Source organism: Rhinolophus hipposideros, assembly GCF_964194185.1.
Source record: "Rhinolophus hipposideros genome assembly, chromosome: 12".
Lineage (NCBI taxonomy): Eukaryota > Metazoa > Chordata > Mammalia > Chiroptera > Rhinolophidae > Rhinolophus > Rhinolophus hipposideros.
In genome coordinates this window covers 14931498-14952802 of record NC_138058.1, presented here as the reverse complement: position 1 = coordinate 14952802, position 21305 = coordinate 14931498, and the positions used below count along the sequence as shown (strand labels likewise).

The following is a 21305-nucleotide window of genomic DNA, read 5'->3' as shown; positions in this document are numbered from 1 at the left end:
ATTAGGTGGCCCCCCTCAGGATTTCCAGTCGCCAGCAGCGCGCAGGGCGGGTATGAATAAGGCGGTGCGAAGAACAGTACGCTGACCGGCCAAGATGGCCACTTTCACATGGCTGAAGGCCACCGGCTCCCTGTCACCCGGGCATCCAACGGCGGGGCGGCCGGAAAGACCCAAGCTAAGAGCCAGAGGACAAAACCTGCACGATTCCCGCTGCCACCGCTGGGGGACGCGACCTCGCGGCCAGATAACCCCGCCAACGGTCGGAAGGGAGGTGCCATGTCACAGCACAGGGGAACAGCCTCATAGCCCTGTCGCGTTTCCTCCCACATCAAACATGGAAGGGTACAACGACCCCGTAGACTCCGGTTTCCACTTACCCCTTGGTATGTGAATGCTTACGATAGCTACATATTCGCTGGAGGGAGGCGTTACCTCCGCGCCCTCCCCACGCCTCGCACAGTGGTTTAGCCTGTGCTTCCCTCGGTGCACCGCCCCCTCTTCCCCGCGCGAGTGACGCAAAGGCGCGCGGCGCCGAGGGGCGGGGCCTGAGTCGGGAGCGCGCGGGCGCTGCATATAAATAGTGGGCCGAGCTGCCTGCCGCCTCGTTCACTCCGCGCCGCCCGCCCGAGTCGAGTAAGACGTTGTCTTCTGCTTGTGCATTTCGCAGTCGTCGGCTCGCCGTTCTTTCCTCTTCAACGTCACTTTCATTCACCGCTGCTGTCACCAACATCAACATGAACGGGCAGCTCAACGGCTTCCACGAGGCATTCATCGAGGAGGGCACGTTCCTCTTCACTTCAGAGTCTGTAGGGGAAGGCCACCCAGGTGAGATGACAGGCCCAGGCGCTGAGCGAGGGGTAGGGCGGGGCGTGCGGCAGGGCTGCGCCGGACCGGATCCTGCTGGCGGCGGTGCCACGCTGGTTGCCCTTGCTTGCCGGGCGGTGGGAAGAGCGGCGGCTGCGCGCCTTCCTCGTGGCGCCGCGGGCGCAGAGCGCGTGGCCGCCGCTCCCCTCCCCCTCCCTCCCCTCCCCTCCCATCCGGCCGCGCGCCCCGACTTGCAGAAGATTCCAGAAAACGGAGAAGGGCGGGAGCCGCGGCAGCTGGTGCTCTACCCGGGGAGGACACTTTCCTCTTGGCCCTGCGGTCCGAAAAACCTCGGGTGGGTGACCCGCCCCGAGCGCTCGCGCCCGGTCCTCGGGAGCGCGCCCCCCGCATTGCAGCCGCAACCACGTGTCTGCAGCTTGTGGCATCTGGCCCCGGGAGCCGTCCCGCTGGGGGAGCGCTCGGGTTGGCGGAGTAGGGGGCCCTTGCCTCTGGACGCCTTCTCTGCCTTGAATTCCTTGGCTTGGGTCCTTCCTACTCACCGAAGAATAGGGACTTGCCTTTTAGGCAGTATATGGCCTCGCCTTCGAGGTGACAGCCTCCAACTAAATATAGCGCGTGTTGAAGACATGCCTTATTTGGGCCGTGGATGAAAAGGATGGGAAGCATGAATTAAGCATGAGCTGCCATTGCGTTTTAAAGTCTTTGGTGCATATGGTTAGAGGCAGGGTTTTATTTCACGTTTCCTTCTCCGGGCTTTGTCCACTGGTCCGCCATTACGGGGATCAGTTTACACGTGAACGAGTGAAGCTATTTCAAGGAACTTTCAATCTCAGTTTGAAATCATTACATGGTAAAGATCATTATTTTGATGGACTGCTTCTGCCCTTTCTTAGGTTGATCACATTGACATGGTTACCTAGTCTGATGGCTTAAGGATCCATTTCTCATTTCTCTGTGCTTTTGTTGAAATCCCACAAGCAACCTAATAGTATAGGACGGGACAAACCCTGAGACCTGATGAGTGAAGGTCAGGTGTTTTGGTGTCCTGTGGGGTTTTTCAGTGGTTGGTTTTTTTTTTTCCAGTGTTGTGTATTCGACCTATCTTTTCTTAACTTAATCATGTAAGTGACAGGCATTTACAACAGTTTGTAAATTGTCTTGAGCCTTTGGCTTGACTGCAGTATACGTTTTACTTTCATTGTTGTGCATGGTTATAGAAAATTCAGGAAAATGTTATTAGGGTTATTTCTGTTCCCCTCTGATTTTTAATAGGTAGTAATCCAGTCGGGAGAAAATGAACAAGGATTCAGAATGCTTTTGGGCATTTGCCAGTCTGTTCATTTCTTGTTCCTGGACTACTCATAACAAAATCAAATGGTTGGCCATTTTATTCCTTTTGTTCATAGTACCCTTGCTTTCATTCTTTAACTCTTTAATTGACATGATTTCTTTGCTCTAATTGGTGTTCATCAGGATCAGGGAGAAATTGATAACAAGACAAACAACAGTTTAACTTTCTGGTTGGTTGGACTTATCATACAGACTTCAAATTTTGGAGATAAACTTAAGGACTATTGTTTGAAAAGCAATACTCTTAAAGCTAAATGTTTCCTAGGTTTGCTTTTGGATTTGAAGATAAACCACTTTATCTCTACTTTCACTTGATTAATCTCAATGTAGCTGTTCTATTTAACAATAGAAATTGCATTGTCTGGGAATTTAATTTTTCAAAATGTCTGGAATACTTTAGAGATGGAAATGAAGTCCATGTCAGTTGTAAAGTGCACGTGCCATGAGTTTAAATGTATTAAAATGCTGGGGGTTCTGCTGGCTTATCTGAATTGGTGAACTTGTGCAGCTATATGAAGCCACGGGGTCAAGTTTTCAAGTAACAAGCAACACTACATCCAGCATTTATTCTTAGACAAATGGTTTCTGGTAAAGTAGCAGTTAGGTGTAGCAGTTAAGATCTCCATACTTGAAATACCACTGAATTGTACACTTGAAAATGTTTAAATTGGTAAATTTTGTTATGGGTTTTACAACTTTATGGGTTACTACAACTTTAAAAAGAAAGCTCTACATAAGTTCTTGACAGCTGTGGTTATATGGAAGGGGGCGTGACATACTTATATTAACAGTAAAGACATTGAGCCAGGACTTGTTTTTTTGCAGATAAGATTTGTGACCAGATCAGTGATGCTGTTCTTGATGCTCACCTGCAGCAGGACCCTGATGCCAAAGTGGCCTGTGGTAAGTTCAGAACACTGCCTCTCTATTGATGAAAAGGTAGCATCGTGAAAATTACGTTACAAAAGTGACATTTGCGTGTGAACTTCTCCTTTCTTAGAAACTGTTGCTAAAACTGGAATGATCCTTCTTGCTGGGGAAATTACGTCCAGAGCTGCTATTGACTACCAGAAAGTGGTTCGTGAAACCATTAAACACGTTGGATATGATGATTCTTCCAAAGGTGCGTTTTAATGAGTTGGCTTTTCTAAGCTCCTCATTTTTCCAGATATTTTCTTCAGCACTTTCTAGCCCTATCGTCTAGGATGTTCCTTCTAATCATTAACTCCAGTTATATAGTTTTACTATCCTTTTGTTTCAACCCTATTCCATTCTCTAAAAGTATTGTTTTAGGAATGTTTGATTTCTTTAGCGTACAGATGACCCTGGAACAACATGGGGGTTAGGGGTGCCAACCTGACGACCGACACCTTGCCCTGCACAACTGAAAATCCATGTATAACTTTTGACTCCCCCCAAATTCATTCATCCCTTGGTATCCACAAGGAATTAGTTCCAGGGACCCCTCTCTCATACCAAAATCCGATGGGGGTAGAATAATGTATACAGTTTGCTGTTCCTCCACATCCGCCGATTGAAAAGTCTGTTTCCAGTTTGCATTGGTTGAATCTGCAGATGTGAAGCCTGGGGATATAGAGGGCCAAGAGTGAGGATACAATCTATCATCTTTACCCAAGTGGCGAGTTTGTTGTGCCTGGATCAACTGTATTTAGAATTCCAGATAATTGCTGTAAGAAGGTATTGCTGTGGCCTTTTTAAAATAATAAGACATTGTTTTGTTACAGGGTTTGACTATAAGACTTGTAATGTGCTAGTAGCCTTGGAGCAACAGTCACCAGATATTGCTCAAGGTGTTCATCTTGACCGAAATGAGGAAGACATTGGTGCAGGAGATCAGGTATCTTGAGAGACGGCTATTTGCAGCTCTTCTAACATTAAATTCTGAGGCTTGGCTTGATCACATTGGTGACTTTTCCTTTCTAGGGTTTGATGTTTGGCTATGCCACTGATGAAACTGAGGAATGTATGCCTTTAACCATTGTCTTAGCACACAAGCTCAATGCCAAACTGGCTGAACTGCGCCGCAATGGCACTTTGCCTTGGTTACGCCCAGATTCTAAAACTCAAGTAAGTGATGACCATAACGCTAGATTACACGTATTATGTTGGCCCGGAATATTAGTAAAAGTTCTTTGATTGAAGCTAACTAAAAACAGAATAGCAGTTGTCTTTTGTATTGTAACTTAGAGGACCAAAAACAAAGCCATTCATGTTCTAATGACATATGTTGCTTTCAAGGTGACTGTGCAGTATATGCAGGATCGAGGTGCTGTGCTTCCCATCAGAGTCCACACAATCGTTATATCTGTTCAGCACGATGAAGAAGTTTGTCTTGATGAGATGAGGGATGCCCTAAAGGAGAAGGTCATCAAAGCAGTTGTGCCTGCAAAGTATCTTGATGAGGATACAGTCTATCATCTACAGCCAAGTGGCAGATTTGTTATTGGTGGGCCTCAGGTAAGACCTTACAATGTCAATTCAGTTTACATTCTTGGATCTTTTGTGATGTTTACTTGCAAAAATTTGGCTTCTACCACCTCTTTTCTAGGTTTTTTGAAGCCTACATGTGAATCTTCTGAGGATATTTGCTGAGTGATAGAGAATAGGCATTTAACAAACTTGACCTAGAACCACTTACTGCAAAGGATAAGGCATAAAGTGACTTAAATCCTGTAATTTCAGGGTGATGCTGGTTTGACTGGTCGGAAAATCATTGTGGATACTTACGGCGGTTGGGGAGCTCATGGAGGAGGTGCCTTTTCAGGAAAAGATTATACCAAGGTGGACCGTTCTGCTGCTTATGCTGCTCGTTGGGTAGCAAAATCCCTTGTTAAAGGAGGTCTATGCAGAAGGGTTCTTGTGCAGGTATATACTCTTATATAATGACTAATTAAAAGGCATGTGGCGGGGGGCATTTAGTTATCTACTAGATATTTTTTATACCAGTGTATTGCACAAGTGTGTGGATCTTTTGATGATTGACTCTTAAATGACATTTTAATCCTTTTAGGTCTCTTATGCTATTGGAGTTTCTCATCCATTGTCTATCTCCATTTTCCATTATGGCACCTCTCAGAAGAGTGAGAGAGAGCTATTAGAGATTGTGAAGAAGAATTTTGACCTCCGCCCTGGGGTCATTGTCAGGTAAAGATGGTAAAGCCTATTGCTAGTGAAAAATATTGAGGGTGTGGGTGTGTGTCTATATTTGACATATATTCAAATCTGAGGTGAAAGTGAAGGAAGATTCCTCAAGTGGGGAAACATTTTAATTCCTAGAATGTGTTGGTGTTATCTTTTAAATTGCCTTCAGTGAAAGCTTAAACTAAGAAAAATCCAAAAGCATAGTGCTCCATGGCTTAGACTTAACCACCCTAGAAAATCTTTTACATTTTATACTGGGGTTTGTGCTCATCGTACCTAAGAATGTTTATTTAAAAGTAATTAGTACAGATAAGTGGGATGTTCAAGGCTGTTATAAAGAAAATAACCATGGTAGGGTGTGGGCATGGACCTTGGTAAGTATTCCATGATCTCAAATGAGCTTTTGACACTTGAAATTTCTCAGAATAATGACAAGTTTTCATATCTGTTGAGCCAGGGACGGAAAAACAAGAACTATAGTTACTAATAAGGACTGTGCAAGGAGTTTGGATACCAGGGAAGTAACAAATATTTTTGCCACAAACTTTTTTCCTAGCATACCCCAGAGAACTGAACTCATTTGCCAGAAGTCTTGAAAATGAGTCTTGCTGATTGTTTTGCTTTATTTTAATTGAATGCTACATATTAAGTTACGGACTTGTATATTCCAGGGATCTGGATCTGAAGAAGCCAATTTATCAGAGGACTGCAGCCTATGGCCACTTTGGTAGGGACAGCTTCCCATGGGAAGTGCCCAAAAAGCTTAAATATTGAAAGTGTTAGCCTTTTTCCCCCAGACTTGTTGGCGTAGGCTACAGAGAAGCCTTCAAGCTCTGAGGGAAAGGGCCCTTCTTCCTAAATTTTCCTGTCCTCTTTCAGCTCCTGATCAGTTGCAGTCACTCTAGTCAATGACATGAATTTTAGCTTGTGTGGGGGACTGTAAGTTCGGCTTGCTATTCTGTCCCTAGGTGTTTTGTTCACCATTATAATGAATTTAGTGAGCATAGGTGATCCATGTAACTGCCTAGAAACAAACCAACAACACTGTAGTAAATAATGCTTTGAAATTGAACCTTTGTTCCCTATCACCCAAACCCCTAAAATTCTAATTGCATTGACTTTCCCACCAGATGCTAAAAATGTCCTTGTAATGTGCACGTAAAGTATTTGTAGTTCCATTATAGCCTGTCTGGCAATGCCACAGCCCTGTCAGCATGAATTTGTAATGTCTCGAGCTCTATTCTGAATGTGAAGCTTTCCCTTATCCTCCCTATAACTTGATCCATTTCTAATTATGTAGCTCTCTGTCAGGGAGTGTTCCCTATTAAATCATTTCTTGCATGTAACGCAAGTTCCAACTGGAGCTCTAGCCTGACATTTAAAAAAAGAAAAGGCAGTTACCATTAAACCATCTCCCTGGTGCTTATGCTCTTAATTGCCAGCTCTTAAACAGCACCAAATCAAATCTCTCCACTTACTCAGCTGTCTTTTGGAGGACGTACGTAATAAGGTTTTTATTTAGTAAACCAATCCTATGCATGGTTTCAGCACTAGCCAAACCACCAACTCCTAGCTCTAGAAAAACAGGCACTTGGCACCTTTGTGATGTCATATGGAAAAGTAACAGGGCAGTACCTGAGGGTCTGTAGGTTGCACACTTTGGTACCAGATAACTTTTTTTTTCTTTATAAGAAAGACTAAGTACTCCACACTGCACAATAACTCCTCCCAGGGTTTTAACTTTGTTTTGTTTTCAAAACCAGGTCCAATGAGCTTTCTGAACAGCTGGTGTAGCTACAGAGAAACCAGCTTCCTTCAGACTGCAGTGCTTTTGGCGGGGAGGAGGAAATCCCTTCATACTTGAACATTTTCTAATTGCTTATTTATTGTATTCTGGGGTATGGCGTAAGTACAGAGAAGCCATCACCTCAGATGGCAGCTTTTAAAAGATTTTTTTTTTCCTCAACACCATGATTCCTTTAACATGTTTCCAGCATTCCCAGGTAGGCCAAGGTGTCCTACAGAAAAACCTTGGGTTAGACCTACAGGGGGTCTGGCTGGTGTTAACAAGGGAGGGCAGAGCTGGTGCAGCTGGCCATGGAGAAAGCTGACTTGGCTGGTGTGGTACAGAGAAGCCAGCTTGTTTACATGCTTATTCCATGACTGCTTGCCCTAAGCAGAAAGTGCCTTTCAGGATCTATTTTTGGAGGTTTATTACGTATGTCTGGTTCTCAATTCCAACAGTTTAATGAAGATCTAAATAAAATGCTAGGTTCTACCCGAACTGTGTCCATTGTTCTTTAAAAGTGTTTTGGTAGGAACATGATCTGAGAACATATTCCTTAACCCTGAATAATTGTAATTCTACCCATGGTTCAGAGAAATCACTTCAACCCTAACTATAGGCATTTAATAGGTTTATAAATCTTATTCCTAGCGCTAAGAAGAAAGTGCAAGACTTGATTTTGGTTTGTCAACCATAGCCTTTTTTGGCCATTGCAATGGCTAAAATTTCATGTGTTTCCTATTGCAGCAGCCTCTTGTACAGCCAAAAATGTTTTAAACTGTCTTAAGGTTAAGGTCACAGAAACCACAAATAGAGTACAGGATTCCCCCACTATCTGAAACCTTTCATAAATGAGTAGTGTAACAGCTTTCTTCATAAACACAAAAGGCCTCATTGGATTCCTTTCCTAGCAAAAATAGGTGGTATTAGCATTGGTCTTTTGGAAAGTGTAAAGTTACATGTTAAGTACAGTGAGGGGCTAGCTTCCAATCAATAAGATACAATAAACTAAAATGAAATTTATTTAAACAAAGTAACAGGAGACAAGTTTCCAAAGGCAGTTTGTAGAAAGTTTATCAGCCACACAGTTTGAACCATCCTTTCTTGAGCATAAATGCTAAAATATAGATAAGCCAGATGGTATAAGACACCAGCACGTATGAAAGCAAGTGGTGTCACTTCAATTTTCATAATATTGAAAAGCTCCAGAATGTTTCAAAAGGCTTTTAGACGTCAATGCAATGCTGCCTACAGACAAGTATAACCGTTAGCCAAATAATGGGATTAAGGATGAGTAGATGCCCATACCAGAGGAGTAACTGGCCTTAAGGTTAGGTTCAATATCTGCTAGGAAGATCACTGCCCTCAAGTGTGTAGACTAAGGAGAGGTGCTTGTCCTCTGTCCAGCTTGGGGAGAAAATAATTTTAGAGATGGGAAGGTGGTGGAGCAAAGGCATGAAACGGGATGAAGTGTGTTATGGAAGATTACCATACTTGCCTTTCTACAAAGTTTGAAAGGGTAATGTCAGGGACAAAAGATGCAAATGCTGGGCATAAAAGGAATACTAAAGCCTGACTGAAAACACTGATTACTCATTTCCACAATAGCCACAGTTGCACAGGGTCTGCTGCCTCCTGTAATCTGAACCCAGATGTACTCCATTGAATAGGTCTTAGCAGTTATTAAGATGAACACCCTCTCCCAACATTTTCATTGGGAAAATGAGTCAACAGAGGTGGGACACCAAGAGTTTCAGAAAAGCAGCAACACTGCCTATATTAAAAGTACTTTCGCAAGAGTCCCCTCCTAAAGTGAAGAGCTACTTTTCTTACCAGGCAAGTAAATGGAGAGTAGTGGGTAGGGGAACAAGATAGCTGAACTTAACTAGCAAAGGACATAGTGCTAAGGTATGTCATTGTGAGATGTGCAAAGGGATTGAAAACCAGTGTTAACCCCACACTATTTTTCACAAAAGCTCAAGGATACCCTGTGGCACAGCCATTGCCAACCCATACAATGCCTGTATGAATCAGGGACTTACTGCCAGGCCCCACTTGGCTTCAGTGGGGTGTCCTTCAGGCCCTATCTGCACAACATGGTAGCCTTGCTCTGGTCTCCCTAACTAGATTACAATATAAAGGCGGAAATAACAGGTAGTAGAGATTAATAGATTTAAGAAATACGAGGTCGAATTTATGGGACTTGAAATTAAATGTGAGGAAAGAAAAGAGTCAAGGCTGATGACTCAGATGGCTCCATCAAAAATAGTTGCCATTCACTCACTGATAAAGGAGACGCAGGTCTTGAGTTGGGGATGAAGGGAAGTCTGTTCAGGACAGTTTGAACACGGATAGCCAGGTGGAGCTACCCTGTTTCCCTGAAAATAAGACCTAGCCGGACATCAGCTCTAATCCATCTTTTGGAGCAAAAAGATGGGGAAACAGTGGTCTAGGGCACAGGAAAGAAATCTAAGCATCACTGGAAACCATGAAATGAACATAATTAGTCATAACTGCCTAGTGAAAACCAATGGCTGTATAGATAATAGAAAAAAGAAGGAACCAGAATTGTAGCGAAAATTTGTGTGTATTCAGAAACCTGGCCACCATCCTAATCATAAGACAAGTTTTAAGCTACATTATTTCAGTTATTGTCAGTGGTTCTGAAAATTACAAGAGGCAGGACACAGAACCTTAAGTCAGACTTGAGTTCAAACCATCAATCTATCCCTGACTAGGTTTGTCTTCGAGCAAATTGTTAACTCTCAGCCTCAGTTTCTCCAACTGTAAAATAGGACTGACCATCAAGCACTAAATGTCATATGTAGGCAGTGCCTCAGAGTGCCTAGCATATAGCGAGCACTTGGGAACAGTGAGCTACTGTTTCCATCATGGAAGTAAGTCTCTCCCCAAGGAGCCAGTCAATTTAAACCTTACTCTTCCCCCTTTATCCGAGAAGGACAATTTCAATTGCTTTTAACCTCCTCTTAGCTCCTCAACCTTAGACTGATAAATCTTATCCTTATTTTACTTCTTTGGCTCCTTTAAACTACCATCTCTGAATTTACAAGCTCTATGGATAAGGAAGAAAAATTTTTTTTAAAAGTCTGTAATATTTTAAATTTTCCCCTGCATCGATAATGGTCCTGTGACTGGCTGCTCCCACATCTGTACCTAACATTGGGCCCACCTCAGAACTCTGAGTGGACAGGGCCGGAATTTGGTTCAGGATTAGGATTCGAAGAATCCGTGTTTGAAGGACTTGACTCTCCAACTGGCTCAAAGGGTCGCAAGTTTGCATAAGTCACCTCTTGCGCCAGCTGCTCCAAGGAAGGGCGGCCTAATGCCAGATTTCGAAGTGAGATACAAGTCATCAGGAAGCTGAAAAAGAGGAAAAAGGCCACCCAGTCCAAACTCCTGTTTCAACATAGGAATATCTGCCAAAGCTCTTAGGGGGTACCTGGTCCTACCTCCTCTCACCCAGGCATAAATGAGAATCTCCCCCCAGGGACCCCCACATCCCAGCTGGAAGGGCAAGCCACTCCTTATAGTCTGGTAGAGGATTCCAGGGTGAAGTGGGAATAACACACAAGGGTGGAGATAAGCTGAAGCAGAGAAGAACAGCAGGCCATAGACACAGGTCATTTACCATCCGTTAAATCGAAGGGGAGAATGGAGAAGAGAAGAGATACTTAGCCTTAGATTGTCTTTCCTGAGAGAGAGTCCCTACTGTTAATCCTCACCAGAGAAAAGTTACCCAGCTTGCAAACATCTGATGACAATGACAAGTATTGTTGGGGGTAAAACTTACCTGCGGCGAAAGATGTAGAGCTTTCGCAGCAAGAAGCGGAAGAATCGCTCATGGAAAGGGGTATTTCGTCGGCGTTCAATCTCCTGGAGCCTTTGCTGTCGTTTAAGAAAGGTCTGAACCAGCGGGGTTGGCTCAGGGCCCCCTTTTACTTCCCCTTCCAGCAGCGGTTGCAGCTCTGGTGGTAGAGGCCCCGTTTCTGCCGGGAAAAGAGCAAAAAGAGGAATCACCGAGAGAGATTATTCTTAGAACTCCTCTTTCACCGGCTAGAGGTTTCAAGTTCACTCTTTAATGGCTAGATCTTCATTCACAACCCTGACTTCCTGTAACCAGGGACTATCTCCACTCAAATCTGTACACACTCACCACTTCCATTCTCCACCTTCTCCTTTAATTCTTGCAGATATGCCAGGTCTTGCTCCAGTGCAACCTCTGTAGTGTTGACATAGACGTACATGTAGCAGGAAGGGCGGGGTGATACTGTATACACCTTATGGTACTCACCAGCAGGCAACTGACGGGGGGAGAAGTGGACATATTTCACTCTTCAAACTGCCTAGGCAGCCTATGGGCTCCCTACACTACCCACCCCCCAGGCATCTTTCTTCTTGGATTTTGGAGTCCAACAGAACTGACCTCTAGAATCCTGGATGAGGCTATTCACAGGCCCAGAGGACCTTGTTCTTTGAGCCCCCACGAGTCTATAAAAAAGGAACTTCACTCATCTAAACTTTTCTGCCACTTTTAATTCCAGCAAAATACCTGCATTTTTTCTCCCTCCTGAAGAGTCTGGTTCTTCTGTTCTGCCACCAGCTCCACAGTCACCTCCCCCTGCAGCAGCTGGATGCTAGTGTTGCCCAGGTCTTCACTCACAAAATTCTCCAGGTGCAGCCCTGATGGGGCAACAAAGTTCCCCGACCCACGCCATGGGAAACTCGCTCCCAGCAGGAACAGAAACATCACACCTTCCCCACTACACCCCTCAGATTTTAAAAACATTCTTCCCACCGGGAGTGTCCCCACCACCACCACCACCACATGCCACATCCCAGGCCAAGGAAACCAGGAGGAGAGACAGCAAAGCCTCCCTTGCTTCCTTCCATACCCGGGAAATCTGCAATGAAGACCACCTCCGTGTGGTTGTCCAGGCTGCTCTTGATTTCCTGTAACTTGGTCCTCCAGGGAGATAGGTCCATCAGCAGTGGCTGCAGCCAAGGTGTACGCTGGAAGGGCGACCAGGCAGCCTGCACAATGTCCACATGAGGGTCGAAAAGCCTTAGGAAAGAAAACCATGTTCTAAGGAGGCCACTGCCACCTACCTAGCAGAATTTCCAGTTTTGTTTTTCATTTATCACTGTTCCAGATAGAGGGAACGGTTTCCAGGTAGAAGAGATGGCCTATGTCAGCATGTTATTGCCAGTCTGGGGCAGAAAGAGAGGGGAAAGAGATTCTGGAGCACCGGGAAGAATGAGGATTAGTGGCCACCTGAGAACTGTGTTAAGTTTCTAGAACAAGTCATTACCTTTTCTTCTTGATGATGGTGCCCCCTGCCGGAAGCAATTAGCTATGCCCACAACCAGGTAAGCAGGGTCATGCACCAGAGGACACACAGCCTTTCAAGCAAGACAACACTGGGGAGCAGGGGCTATTCATCCTGGCAAAAGGAGCTGAACTTCATTCTCCCCCTTCTCTGCTCCCCTTGCCCACCTCTGCTGGAAGCGGTCATTGATGGAGACCCAAATATCAAAGTAGATCTGGGGCTCAGTGACATTGTACTTGGGAAGCAGGCGGCTCAGGCAAGTGGCATATTGCTTCAACATGTCTGCGTGATCCTTCCATCGCCGGCTCTGTGTGAACACCTGTCCCAAACCCCTGTATTAGTCCCACCTCATTGTCAGCGACCTCCTGAATAACTCATGCAATACCAGTGGCACAAAGAGATCCCGGCCTGCTGTCCGTCTTGACCAGGAAAAAACATGAACTTGCCTTTGGGGAAGAATTTCTTTTATTGCTGGGCTAGTGATGGTACTTACCTTACTTAAATCTAATCTTGACTCAAGAAAGTGAATGACAATGCCCTATTTCAACCCACATAAAAGAAGGTTCAACCTGGCTCCTGAGAAAGGGCAGAGTGACCCAAATTTGTTTTATTTTAGAATTGTCTTTAGGACCAAACCAGACCCCAAAGCTCAAAGAGCTCTGAAAAACAATAAATCGTCAGCATCAGACATCTCACCCCAGGGTTAAGGTAGCCCAACTCGCCAGTATGGCCATCGCGGTAGGTGATCTTCACGTGCTGGTGGGAGCGGGAGTGCACCATCATGTCCCAGGAATAGCCATACAGCCCATTGGTCCAATTGTTATAGCCCTGAGAAGGCAGGGCAGAGGTAATCAGCTCAGCGGTTCTCACGCTAATCCCATCCTCTACCGAGAAGGGGCAACAAAACCAGCCCCATTCTTTTCACACTGCTGTCACCTCTGCCACTTTCCAAGCTAAGTCCCAGCTTATACATACCTGGGTGAGGAAATGGGAATAGGGCAGGAAGAGCTGCTCCAGGAGGTAAAGCAGGGTGAAGGCCGCACCTAGCCGATGGCGCAGCCCTGGCTTCTGGCCACCTTTGGCCCGGCTCCTCTTATACAAGCAGGAAGCGCTGGGCTGAGGGGCAGCCCTGAGGGGCAGCAGTTCTTGCAGCCTTTTGGGGCAGTGAGATACCAGCTTCCGAGGCCACTCAGGGGAGCAGAAGAGAGGGCTGCTGGCCAGCATGACATAGGGGAACATACCTAGAAAAACACGGAGAAAATATGCATTTCATGAGTTAGGTTGGGGGGAAAGTGGGTAACCCTCTTAACCCCCTTCCCTTAGGAAGCTTCTCCCAGGTATTCCACTTATGAAAGAAGTTCTTAACTAAAGGGTACTTACTTCCCAGAGATTTCTTCCTACGCAACATGCTAGCTGAGCCCCGAAGCCCCCCATCGCCCCCTCCCAGTGCATTTCCATTTCACAGTTACTGACTGCATCTGGCTCAGTTTAACTCCTATTCCCATTACCACTTCCCACTCCCAAACGATGTTTCTGGCTAGTCCCTCCATGCAAACCTGTGGTTTCCTATTTACTACCAGACTACAGGCACTGACCAATGCTGAAAAGCTGGGAATTCATGCAGTGGAAGTAGGACACAAAAAGGAGGCCAATGGATCTTGACGCATCGAAGAACAGCAGGAAGCCGGCTGAGAGGTCAAGCACCAGTCCGCACCAGTGCACCACCAGGAGGCTAGTCATCTCCTCAGACAGCACCAGTCTGCGGACACCAGGGACACAGGTCAGGCCCCAGCCCACTGGAGAACCCAGCTCACAGCACGTCCACAGCGAACGGACCTCTGCCACCCTATCCTTGCCAAAGGATCTATCCTAGCAGGTGGGGAGAAGAACTGCACAAAGACACCCTGGTAGCGGTTTCTAACCCCTTTCCATTTCCACGCACTTTGCGTGTCCAACTGTTGTCGGCATAGCCTATGTAATAAGCAAGGGCAAACCGGATCGAGAATTGTGTGCGCGATGGCAGGCAGGTTCCTCACGAAGGTTATCCACGAGAAGAAGCTAAGAGGTGACTGCTTGGCTAACATAACAATGAAGTCAAACTGTAGGAACTGGGAAGTAACAGGGAAGAGGCAAAAAACAAAGTAAAACAAGGGGAAAGAAGAAATGGGAGGAGGAGAGAAACCAGAGAGGCGAACCTCTGCTTTGTAGAGTTGTAACACTGGTTTGGTCTGGTCAGTGCACCGGCTGAGGAATCCGGCGAGAGGCTGGGGTGGCAAGTCAAGGACACAGGCCCCACCCGTGGCATCTGCTGGGGCACTGATTCATTCACCAAGTCACCTAGTTCTGGCTTTCCTCTTTTTTTTATTTCCTTTCCCTTCGTTCCCGCCTGTACCGTAAGTCTCACAGGGGCAGCTAGGCCTAGATCTTTTAATACATCCATTCTGCCCTCTGCTGAACAGAGGAAAGCATGTTGCAAATTCAGGCAAAGAAGAAACAGCAGACATTACTGCAGAGCTGACAGAGGTGAGTCACCCATTCTGTCCCCGCGCCCCAGTGAGGCCTCTGCCCTGACTGCCACTCACTTAAAGGGGCTGAAGAGCCAGTGCCGGGACAGGTTCTCCATGGAATAGCCTCCCACCCAGTCTGCATCCAGCTTTTTCACACCAGCAATGAAGTACACAATGAAGATCTGCAAACACAGATACAAATGTTCACACACAAAGACTCGTTTTCTACAGTCAAAAATAAAAGAACTCTCATCTCAGTTCAGGGCCCAAGGAAGATTAGATCCATTCTTCTATTCAATCATCTCAGATACTCATCCAACAATATCTATTGACATCCTACCAATGCCAGGCACAGTATCAGATGCCAAGGAAAGTCATGAGCATAGACGTTATTCTCTCTCTCACGAGGATTCTAATCTGGCAGGGATGAAGCTCTATTCATTCCATGACAAGGTGACAGAACCCAGAGATCAGGGGACTGGATACAATGGCAAAGCCAGCCTAGCCTTCCAGCAAAAGGGAAAAAGACGATCCAGGGAGGCAGAGTACAGTCTGGCAGTGGGACGGCCATGCTGACAACGGCTGTCAAAGAACACCTCCCTCTTTCCTAAAATCCTGTACCTGGCCGCGTAGCACCGCATAGTTCCAAAGGGGCACATGGGCATTCCGCTTCTGGGCATTCAGCAGGCCATCCACAGACCTACACCGAGGGAAGTAAGCACTGAGGAGAGCTTCTTAGTCCAGTTACAGCTCCACCTTTCTTTTGAAATGTCATTATCTATCCATTCCAGGCCATCTCCCATATCCTCTCTGGTCCTCTGGGCTATTCTGAGACCGTTTAGAACTATATGAGCAAATTATAACCCTGATTATTTTAACTCGTAACAGAAATTTCACTAGTGAGTTATAACAACAAAAAGTTCAGTGTTTACCATTAACCATTAGCAAATTAATTTGTCCTAATGGAACAAATCAGGAAAAAGACTACAATGCTAAAATATGACTGAATTTGAAAAAAGAATGAATTTGAGGGAGTGTTTGAAAAGCGTAAGGTATATGGAAATATACACAGTGCATTAAAAAAATTTTTTTCAATATTGGAAACAGACATTTCATCGATCTGGAAGCAGGGATCTAGTGCCAGTAGGTACCTACTAACAGCATTAGGGGAGAACTGATAAACCCAGGCTACTAAGACTAGATGTATTCTGGAGAGGCAGAAGCAAAGCAGGTTTTCAAGAAGACAATGAATGAGCCGAGAAGTTGGGAAAGGGACAGATTGCACTGTCCAGAGCCCTGGAGTCTGCAATTAAGGAGACCTGGATTCTCATTTGTGCCTCTTATCTGCTATGTGACCTTGGCAAATCCTTTACTTCTCTAACCCTTAGTGTCTGCATCTATAAAATGGGAATAGCACTATGGACCTCATGGGGCTTTAATGAGAAAAAATTGAAAGTGTTTAGTATAGTGCCTGGCATATGGAAAACCCTCAGTAAGTAACAGGTATTTTTTTCAATTGTGTAAAAGTCATAAAAATAAAACTTTTCAGGGGTATTCTGTCAAAACTGCCTCTTAATCCTACATGATCAGAGCTAGCCATTCTGAGTGAGTTTAAAGGTTTACAAAAGGGGTATGTGGATGTGTGTATTAATGAATGAAAATTAATGACTGATAAATCAATAAAAAATTCAATGCTTGATATTTTTTTCCTATACCATCTTACTGAGATCTCGTACTTGCTCACTTAATAATGGACAAATCCTTAAATATCATCTGCCCTGCCACCCTGTCTCCACATCCCTTCTCCACCTCCCGTGAAAGATTGTCACCTAAGCCAGAGGTGGGGGAGGGCACCATCCTCCCAGGACAGCACTGCTGAGCAGCCCTGGTGGGCCCTGGCCTTCTGACATGACTCTGCCTCACAGCAACTTCTACTCTTGGCTCTAGCTCTGCCCCTCTGGGTTCACACAGAGAAAGTCTGCTCCCTCTTCCACATGACCACCCTTGAAGTATCTGAGAACAGCTATGTCTGGCTTTAGTCTTCTCTTCTTCTCTCTAAGAGGATTACAGGAAGTAGATAGATCAAGGTACCTGGGGAGATATGGAAAGAGTGAAGGGGAGCAAATGGAGCCATTTTGCTTTTTGTCATCCCAAGTGCCCCAACCTCGCTGACCCTTCCCTCTCCCAAATCCATTCAAATCAAAGTGTGACCTTGTAACCATACTTCACAAAGCATGGTTGAAAATGTGTTTCCTGGGACAAATTCTAGGACAGGTAACCAACGTGACCCCGCCGACCCCTCCCCTCTTTTCCCCTAGACTCATACCAGTAGTGGTTTGCATCCATGAATGTCAGCTGAAAGGCCAACAAACCATAGAGATAGGAGTGGTTGTTCCACGACGTCTTGTCCAGGAGAAACACATACCAGTATGGCAGCAGGAATAACACACAGCTTATCCGGTAGCACAGGCCCAGCATCATGCCCAGTGCCCCTGGGGGGATTTGTGGGGGAGAGGATTAAGAAGTCAGAGGGTCACCACAGGCCCAGCTCCCCTGGGACAGGCTGTGGGTGGGATTAAGAAAAATCATCAGACATTTTATAATCAGTAAAACTACATGAAAATTAAATGTTATTTTAATATTTTTAAAAAGAGCTACGGAATCACAGCTCAGATGACACACAGGTCAGAAGGATGAAATTAGCAGTCATAGCAGAAGTGAAATAAAGAACCTAAGACCTTGCTTATTCACCAGCACGCTTTGTATTTCTGTGTTTTAGGTAGGCCAATCAATATTCCCATTTCTCTCCCACAGTGTGCCTCACCCAGAAACATGATGGTATAGACAAGGTACATCCAGTCAAGTGGCAGTGGCTGCAGGGCATCCAGCAAGGGAAAGCGGCACACCTCCAGCCCATCCAGGTATCTTCGGTCCAGGGAGCTGAGCCCCCGTTCCTGGGGAATATCCAGCACCATCATCAATCCTGAGAAGGCAATCGGGGAGGGGGCCATGAGGCCTTGGCAAAGGAAGCAGTGAAATACATTCGAATACAGTCAAGTGCGCCAGCTCCAGGGTCAGACTTCTTTCCTGACCCTGGTTCTACCGTTTATTCATTCATTCAACAATAATGACTGAGTGCCTACGCTGTGCTAGGCATTATGCCAGTTATGTGATCAGCCACTGCACCTCACTGAGCCAATTTCCTATTTGTAAAAGGAGGCTCATAATATTTTACAGGGTTACGGAGAGGATTAAATGAGAGAGGCATACAAAATGCTATAAAAGCTATTCAGATTTTGATGGTTATGTTTATAGAGGTCTGTCCTACTGAGCTACAGAAAGTGCTCTAGGGTGGTGCTTCTCAACCTTTTCCTCTTCTTGGCACACCTAGAAAACAGCAGTATTTGACCAATACCCTGGGGTAAACAAAAGGGGACTACTCAGATCAGGCACCCAGCTCCAGGTAAGTCAGGGTTTCACAACCTCAGGACTATTCACATTTGGAGCTGGTTAATTATTTGCTGGGAGAGGCTATCCTGTGCGTCAGAGGTCATTTAGTAGCATCTCCGGGCCCTATGTAGATGCCAGTAGCCACCTATTCCCCTTCCCCACCAGTTATGACAAATAAAAATGTCTACAGACATTGTCAAATATCTCCCCTGGGAAGCAAAAATGCCTCCAGTTGTGAACCACTGGGCTAAGGGGATTAATATTTCAGCACTTCTGTAACCCATTTCAAGCACACGTACTATGGCCTAGGAGTTAGGAAGCTCTGGATTAGGGAGTCACAGCCAAAATGTCACCCCTGCCATTTCCCTGAAGTCTAGTCCTTAGCATATTTACCGGGCAACTTCATGACACAAGCAAATGGGTCCCTATTCCTCTGCCTCTATCTTTCCTATAGCCTCAGATCAAAGCACTTCTGGTGTCCAAACCCTAATCAGAGGAGACAAAGCTGGTGTGATCCTAAACGCCAGGATATCGGTATTTTCAGCTCTGAGAAAAGGGGGGTAGGTAAGTCGGCTAAGTAACTGAGAAACGGACATGGGATGGTTGTCCTTCTCCCACCCACCCACACTGGCCCCGTCCAGAAACTGGAATTACCAAAGAGAAAACGGAAGACAGCCAGGCTCGCGGGATCCGTTGGTCGGTTCAGCAGAGTCACCAGCCTTCCCCAGCTGGACACATCTGTCCACTCAAAACCCAAGAGTTTTCTCACGTGGCTGGCCGTACTAGGCCCCGGGGTATGTCCAGCCTTGTCTTTCTGTACTTTATCTGCAACCGATACGTGGAGAAAGTGCGTGTACATGGCTGTGAAAGTGGAGGTGCTTTAAGATAGGCTCCTCCCGAAATCACAGAAATCACAGCCCCAACACCCCCCGGGCTTTTGCCTCCCCCTGCCCTCCGACTACCAGAAACACCCCTGCAGAGCAGCCCCGTCTCCAGGACGTGCCAATGCCCCACCACCTCTCACACTACAGCCCCCCAGGGCGAATCGAATGTCATCATCACCCCAAAGTCGCAGGCTGCACCCTCCCTCTACAAGCCCCGCCACACGGAGGCTCCCTTCCCCTGGTCCCAGAGCGCAGCCCTCCGCCCCCGCCCCACTGAGACCCGCGCCCGCCCCCTCCGGCGCAGGGCTGGGCTCTGAGCCTACCAGAGCCCGGCGGGGCGCGCGCGGACCCGGCAGCCACCGCCATGGCTCCGCAGAAGTCAGCCGGCCACGGCGGCAGCGTCCGAGGAACGTGCGTCGCCAGGGGCCGTGCCCTAAGCTCCGCCCCCGACACATCAGCGTGCAGCGGCGGCCGGAAAGCGCCGCGACTGTCGTGAAGGGCCTTAGCCGGCGGCGGCGGGCTCTCGGCTTGCAGGCAGAGGGCTGAACCAGGGGCCTGGGGGCCCGGGGGCGTCCTTAGCGGGCCTCGCCTCACCTGGTGGCAGCAGAGGCGCGAGGGTGTCCCCAGCCCTCCTGTTCTCTGTGCCACGAGTTCCCTGTCGATCTTGAGACTTCCCGAGGCCCCTCCGCGCTTTCACCCCCGAGAAGGCCCCGAGTTCCCGCAACTTCCCTGGGTCTCTCCCGCCCCCATTAGGCTTCTCCAGGTGGTAGTGTCCCCGCAGTGAACTCTGCGGGCGCAGAGTCAGACTCTTCCTCAGAGAGGCCGAGTCTGGAGGGGTTGCCCGGCCTAGAGAGAGTGTGCGAGTTTTCTTTATTTTCTCAGTAACTGCCCAGAACGAGGGGCTTGAAAGCAGCAGGAGAAACCCGAACAACACACTGAAAAGGTGATGCTGAGTAGGGACGATGAGGATAGTGGGGGCCATCTGGGAAGATTTTTAGAGGCGAGTCTTGAACAGCACTGCATTATCTTCATTCTCTGCACTGGGATTGGCCAGCGGGATAAGAGGAAGGCATCCTACAACAGCGGTTCTCACGGTTTTTTGGTCTCAGGACCCCTTTGCACTGCTACATATGATTGAGAACTTTAAAGAGCTTTTATCTGTGTGGGTTGTATTTTTCCACATTTACCATATTGAGACATGTTTAAAATGTGTATTGATTCACTACAAAAAAAGAGTAATCAACCCATGAAATGTTTACATAAATAACTTTTATGAATAAAAGGATATTTTCCACACACAAAAAAAATTGCACGAAAAGAGTAGTACATCGTTTTACATGTAATCTCTTTAGTGACTGGCTTGACTGAAGACAATTGGACTCATACCTGCTTCTGCGTCGGATCTATTGCTTCTGCATCTGATCTATTGATAAAAGTATGGGAAGGAAATCTGGCCTCAAAGACACTTCGCTTGAAAAGGGAAAAGCATTTTAATGGTCTTTTAGATAATTGTGGATATTCTTCTTTGATACCACATCTAAACTTGCAAGTGGTAGTTTTTTAAAGGTTAGTCAGATGTAGAATCTGAAACCATCTCAATAAACTTTATGCTCTATTACATTAAAATCATTGGTATATCTTGTACTTTGGACATTTTACTCGTGTGATATTGTAAAATCATACATAGGGTCACTTGGAATACATTGTTTCATTGAGTTATGCAGCTCTTCTAAATGCAGAAGCTCTTAAATGTTGGGAAGTTGCCAAGCTCACAGTGGCAGATACAAGTTTTCTGAAATTCTAATTTTCACTTGAAAACTCAAATTTTATCGTTGGCAACAAATACTGTCTATTGTTTTTTTGAAGACAGTGTTGTTTTTTTGCTCACTCCTTTCATTTTGGGGGAAAATATCTGCCAAATGTGCCAGTCTGAATAACCATAGTTTGTATGATGTTCTTTCAAGTAAATTGGTGCTTTGTTTATTTTTAAAAA

At 46.2% G+C, this 21305-nt stretch overlaps 3 protein-coding genes across 6 annotated transcripts in view; 1 reads left to right on the top strand and 2 right to left on the bottom strand.

Annotated features, from left to right (window-relative positions):
• The window catches only part of CAPG (capping actin protein, gelsolin like), a gene marked incomplete at its 5' end in the record, with an annotated part of 104751 nt that extends 103979 nt beyond the window's left edge, over positions 1 to 772 (bottom strand). Inside the window, one exon of the mRNA XM_081068284.1 lies at positions 378 to 772. Coding sequence (XP_080924410.1) covers positions 378 to 772 — 395 coding nt within the window. The remainder of the gene's footprint in view (positions 1 to 377) is intronic.
• MAT2A (methionine adenosyltransferase 2A) lies at positions 691 to 7621 on the top strand. Its single transcript, XM_081068304.1, has 10 exons — positions 691 to 825; positions 3001 to 3078; positions 3176 to 3298; positions 3921 to 4033; positions 4120 to 4263; positions 4435 to 4653; positions 4879 to 5061; positions 5207 to 5340; positions 6009 to 6064; positions 7101 to 7621. Exons 1-10 carry the CDS (start codon positions 735 to 737, stop codon positions 7199 to 7201), a joined length of 1242 nt encoding a protein of 413 aa, XP_080924430.1. The 5' UTR covers positions 691 to 734; the 3' UTR covers positions 7202 to 7621.
• A 496-nt stretch (positions 7622 to 8117) lies between these two features.
• GGCX (gamma-glutamyl carboxylase) lies at positions 8118 to 19752 on the bottom strand. Of its 4 annotated transcripts, XR_013994607.1 has the most exons (16): positions 19636 to 19737; positions 19083 to 19253; positions 17803 to 17961; positions 17305 to 17470; positions 16808 to 17069; positions 15600 to 15678; positions 15054 to 15160; positions 14067 to 14230; positions 13447 to 13712; positions 13168 to 13299; positions 12639 to 12790; positions 12037 to 12206; positions 11694 to 11824; positions 11298 to 11445; positions 10935 to 11130; positions 8118 to 10504 (listed from the first exon to the last, which is right to left on the bottom strand). XR_013994607.1 is itself a non-coding variant. In XM_081068282.1 (15 exons), the coding sequence occupies exons 1-15, from the start codon at positions 19676 to 19678 to the stop codon at positions 10315 to 10317; spliced, it is 2274 nt and encodes a 757-aa protein (XP_080924408.1). In that variant the 5' UTR covers positions 19679 to 19752; the 3' UTR covers positions 8118 to 10314. The 4 variants fall into 4 exon arrangements, 2 of the variants coding, with proteins under 2 accessions (XP_080924408.1, XP_080924409.1); XM_081068282.1 differs by lacking the exon at positions 16808 to 17069 and having other exon boundaries at positions 19636 to 19752; XR_013994606.1 differs by lacking the exons at positions 12639 to 12790; positions 16808 to 17069 and having other exon boundaries at positions 19636 to 19741.
• Positions 19753 to 21305: the final 1553 nt, after the last annotated feature.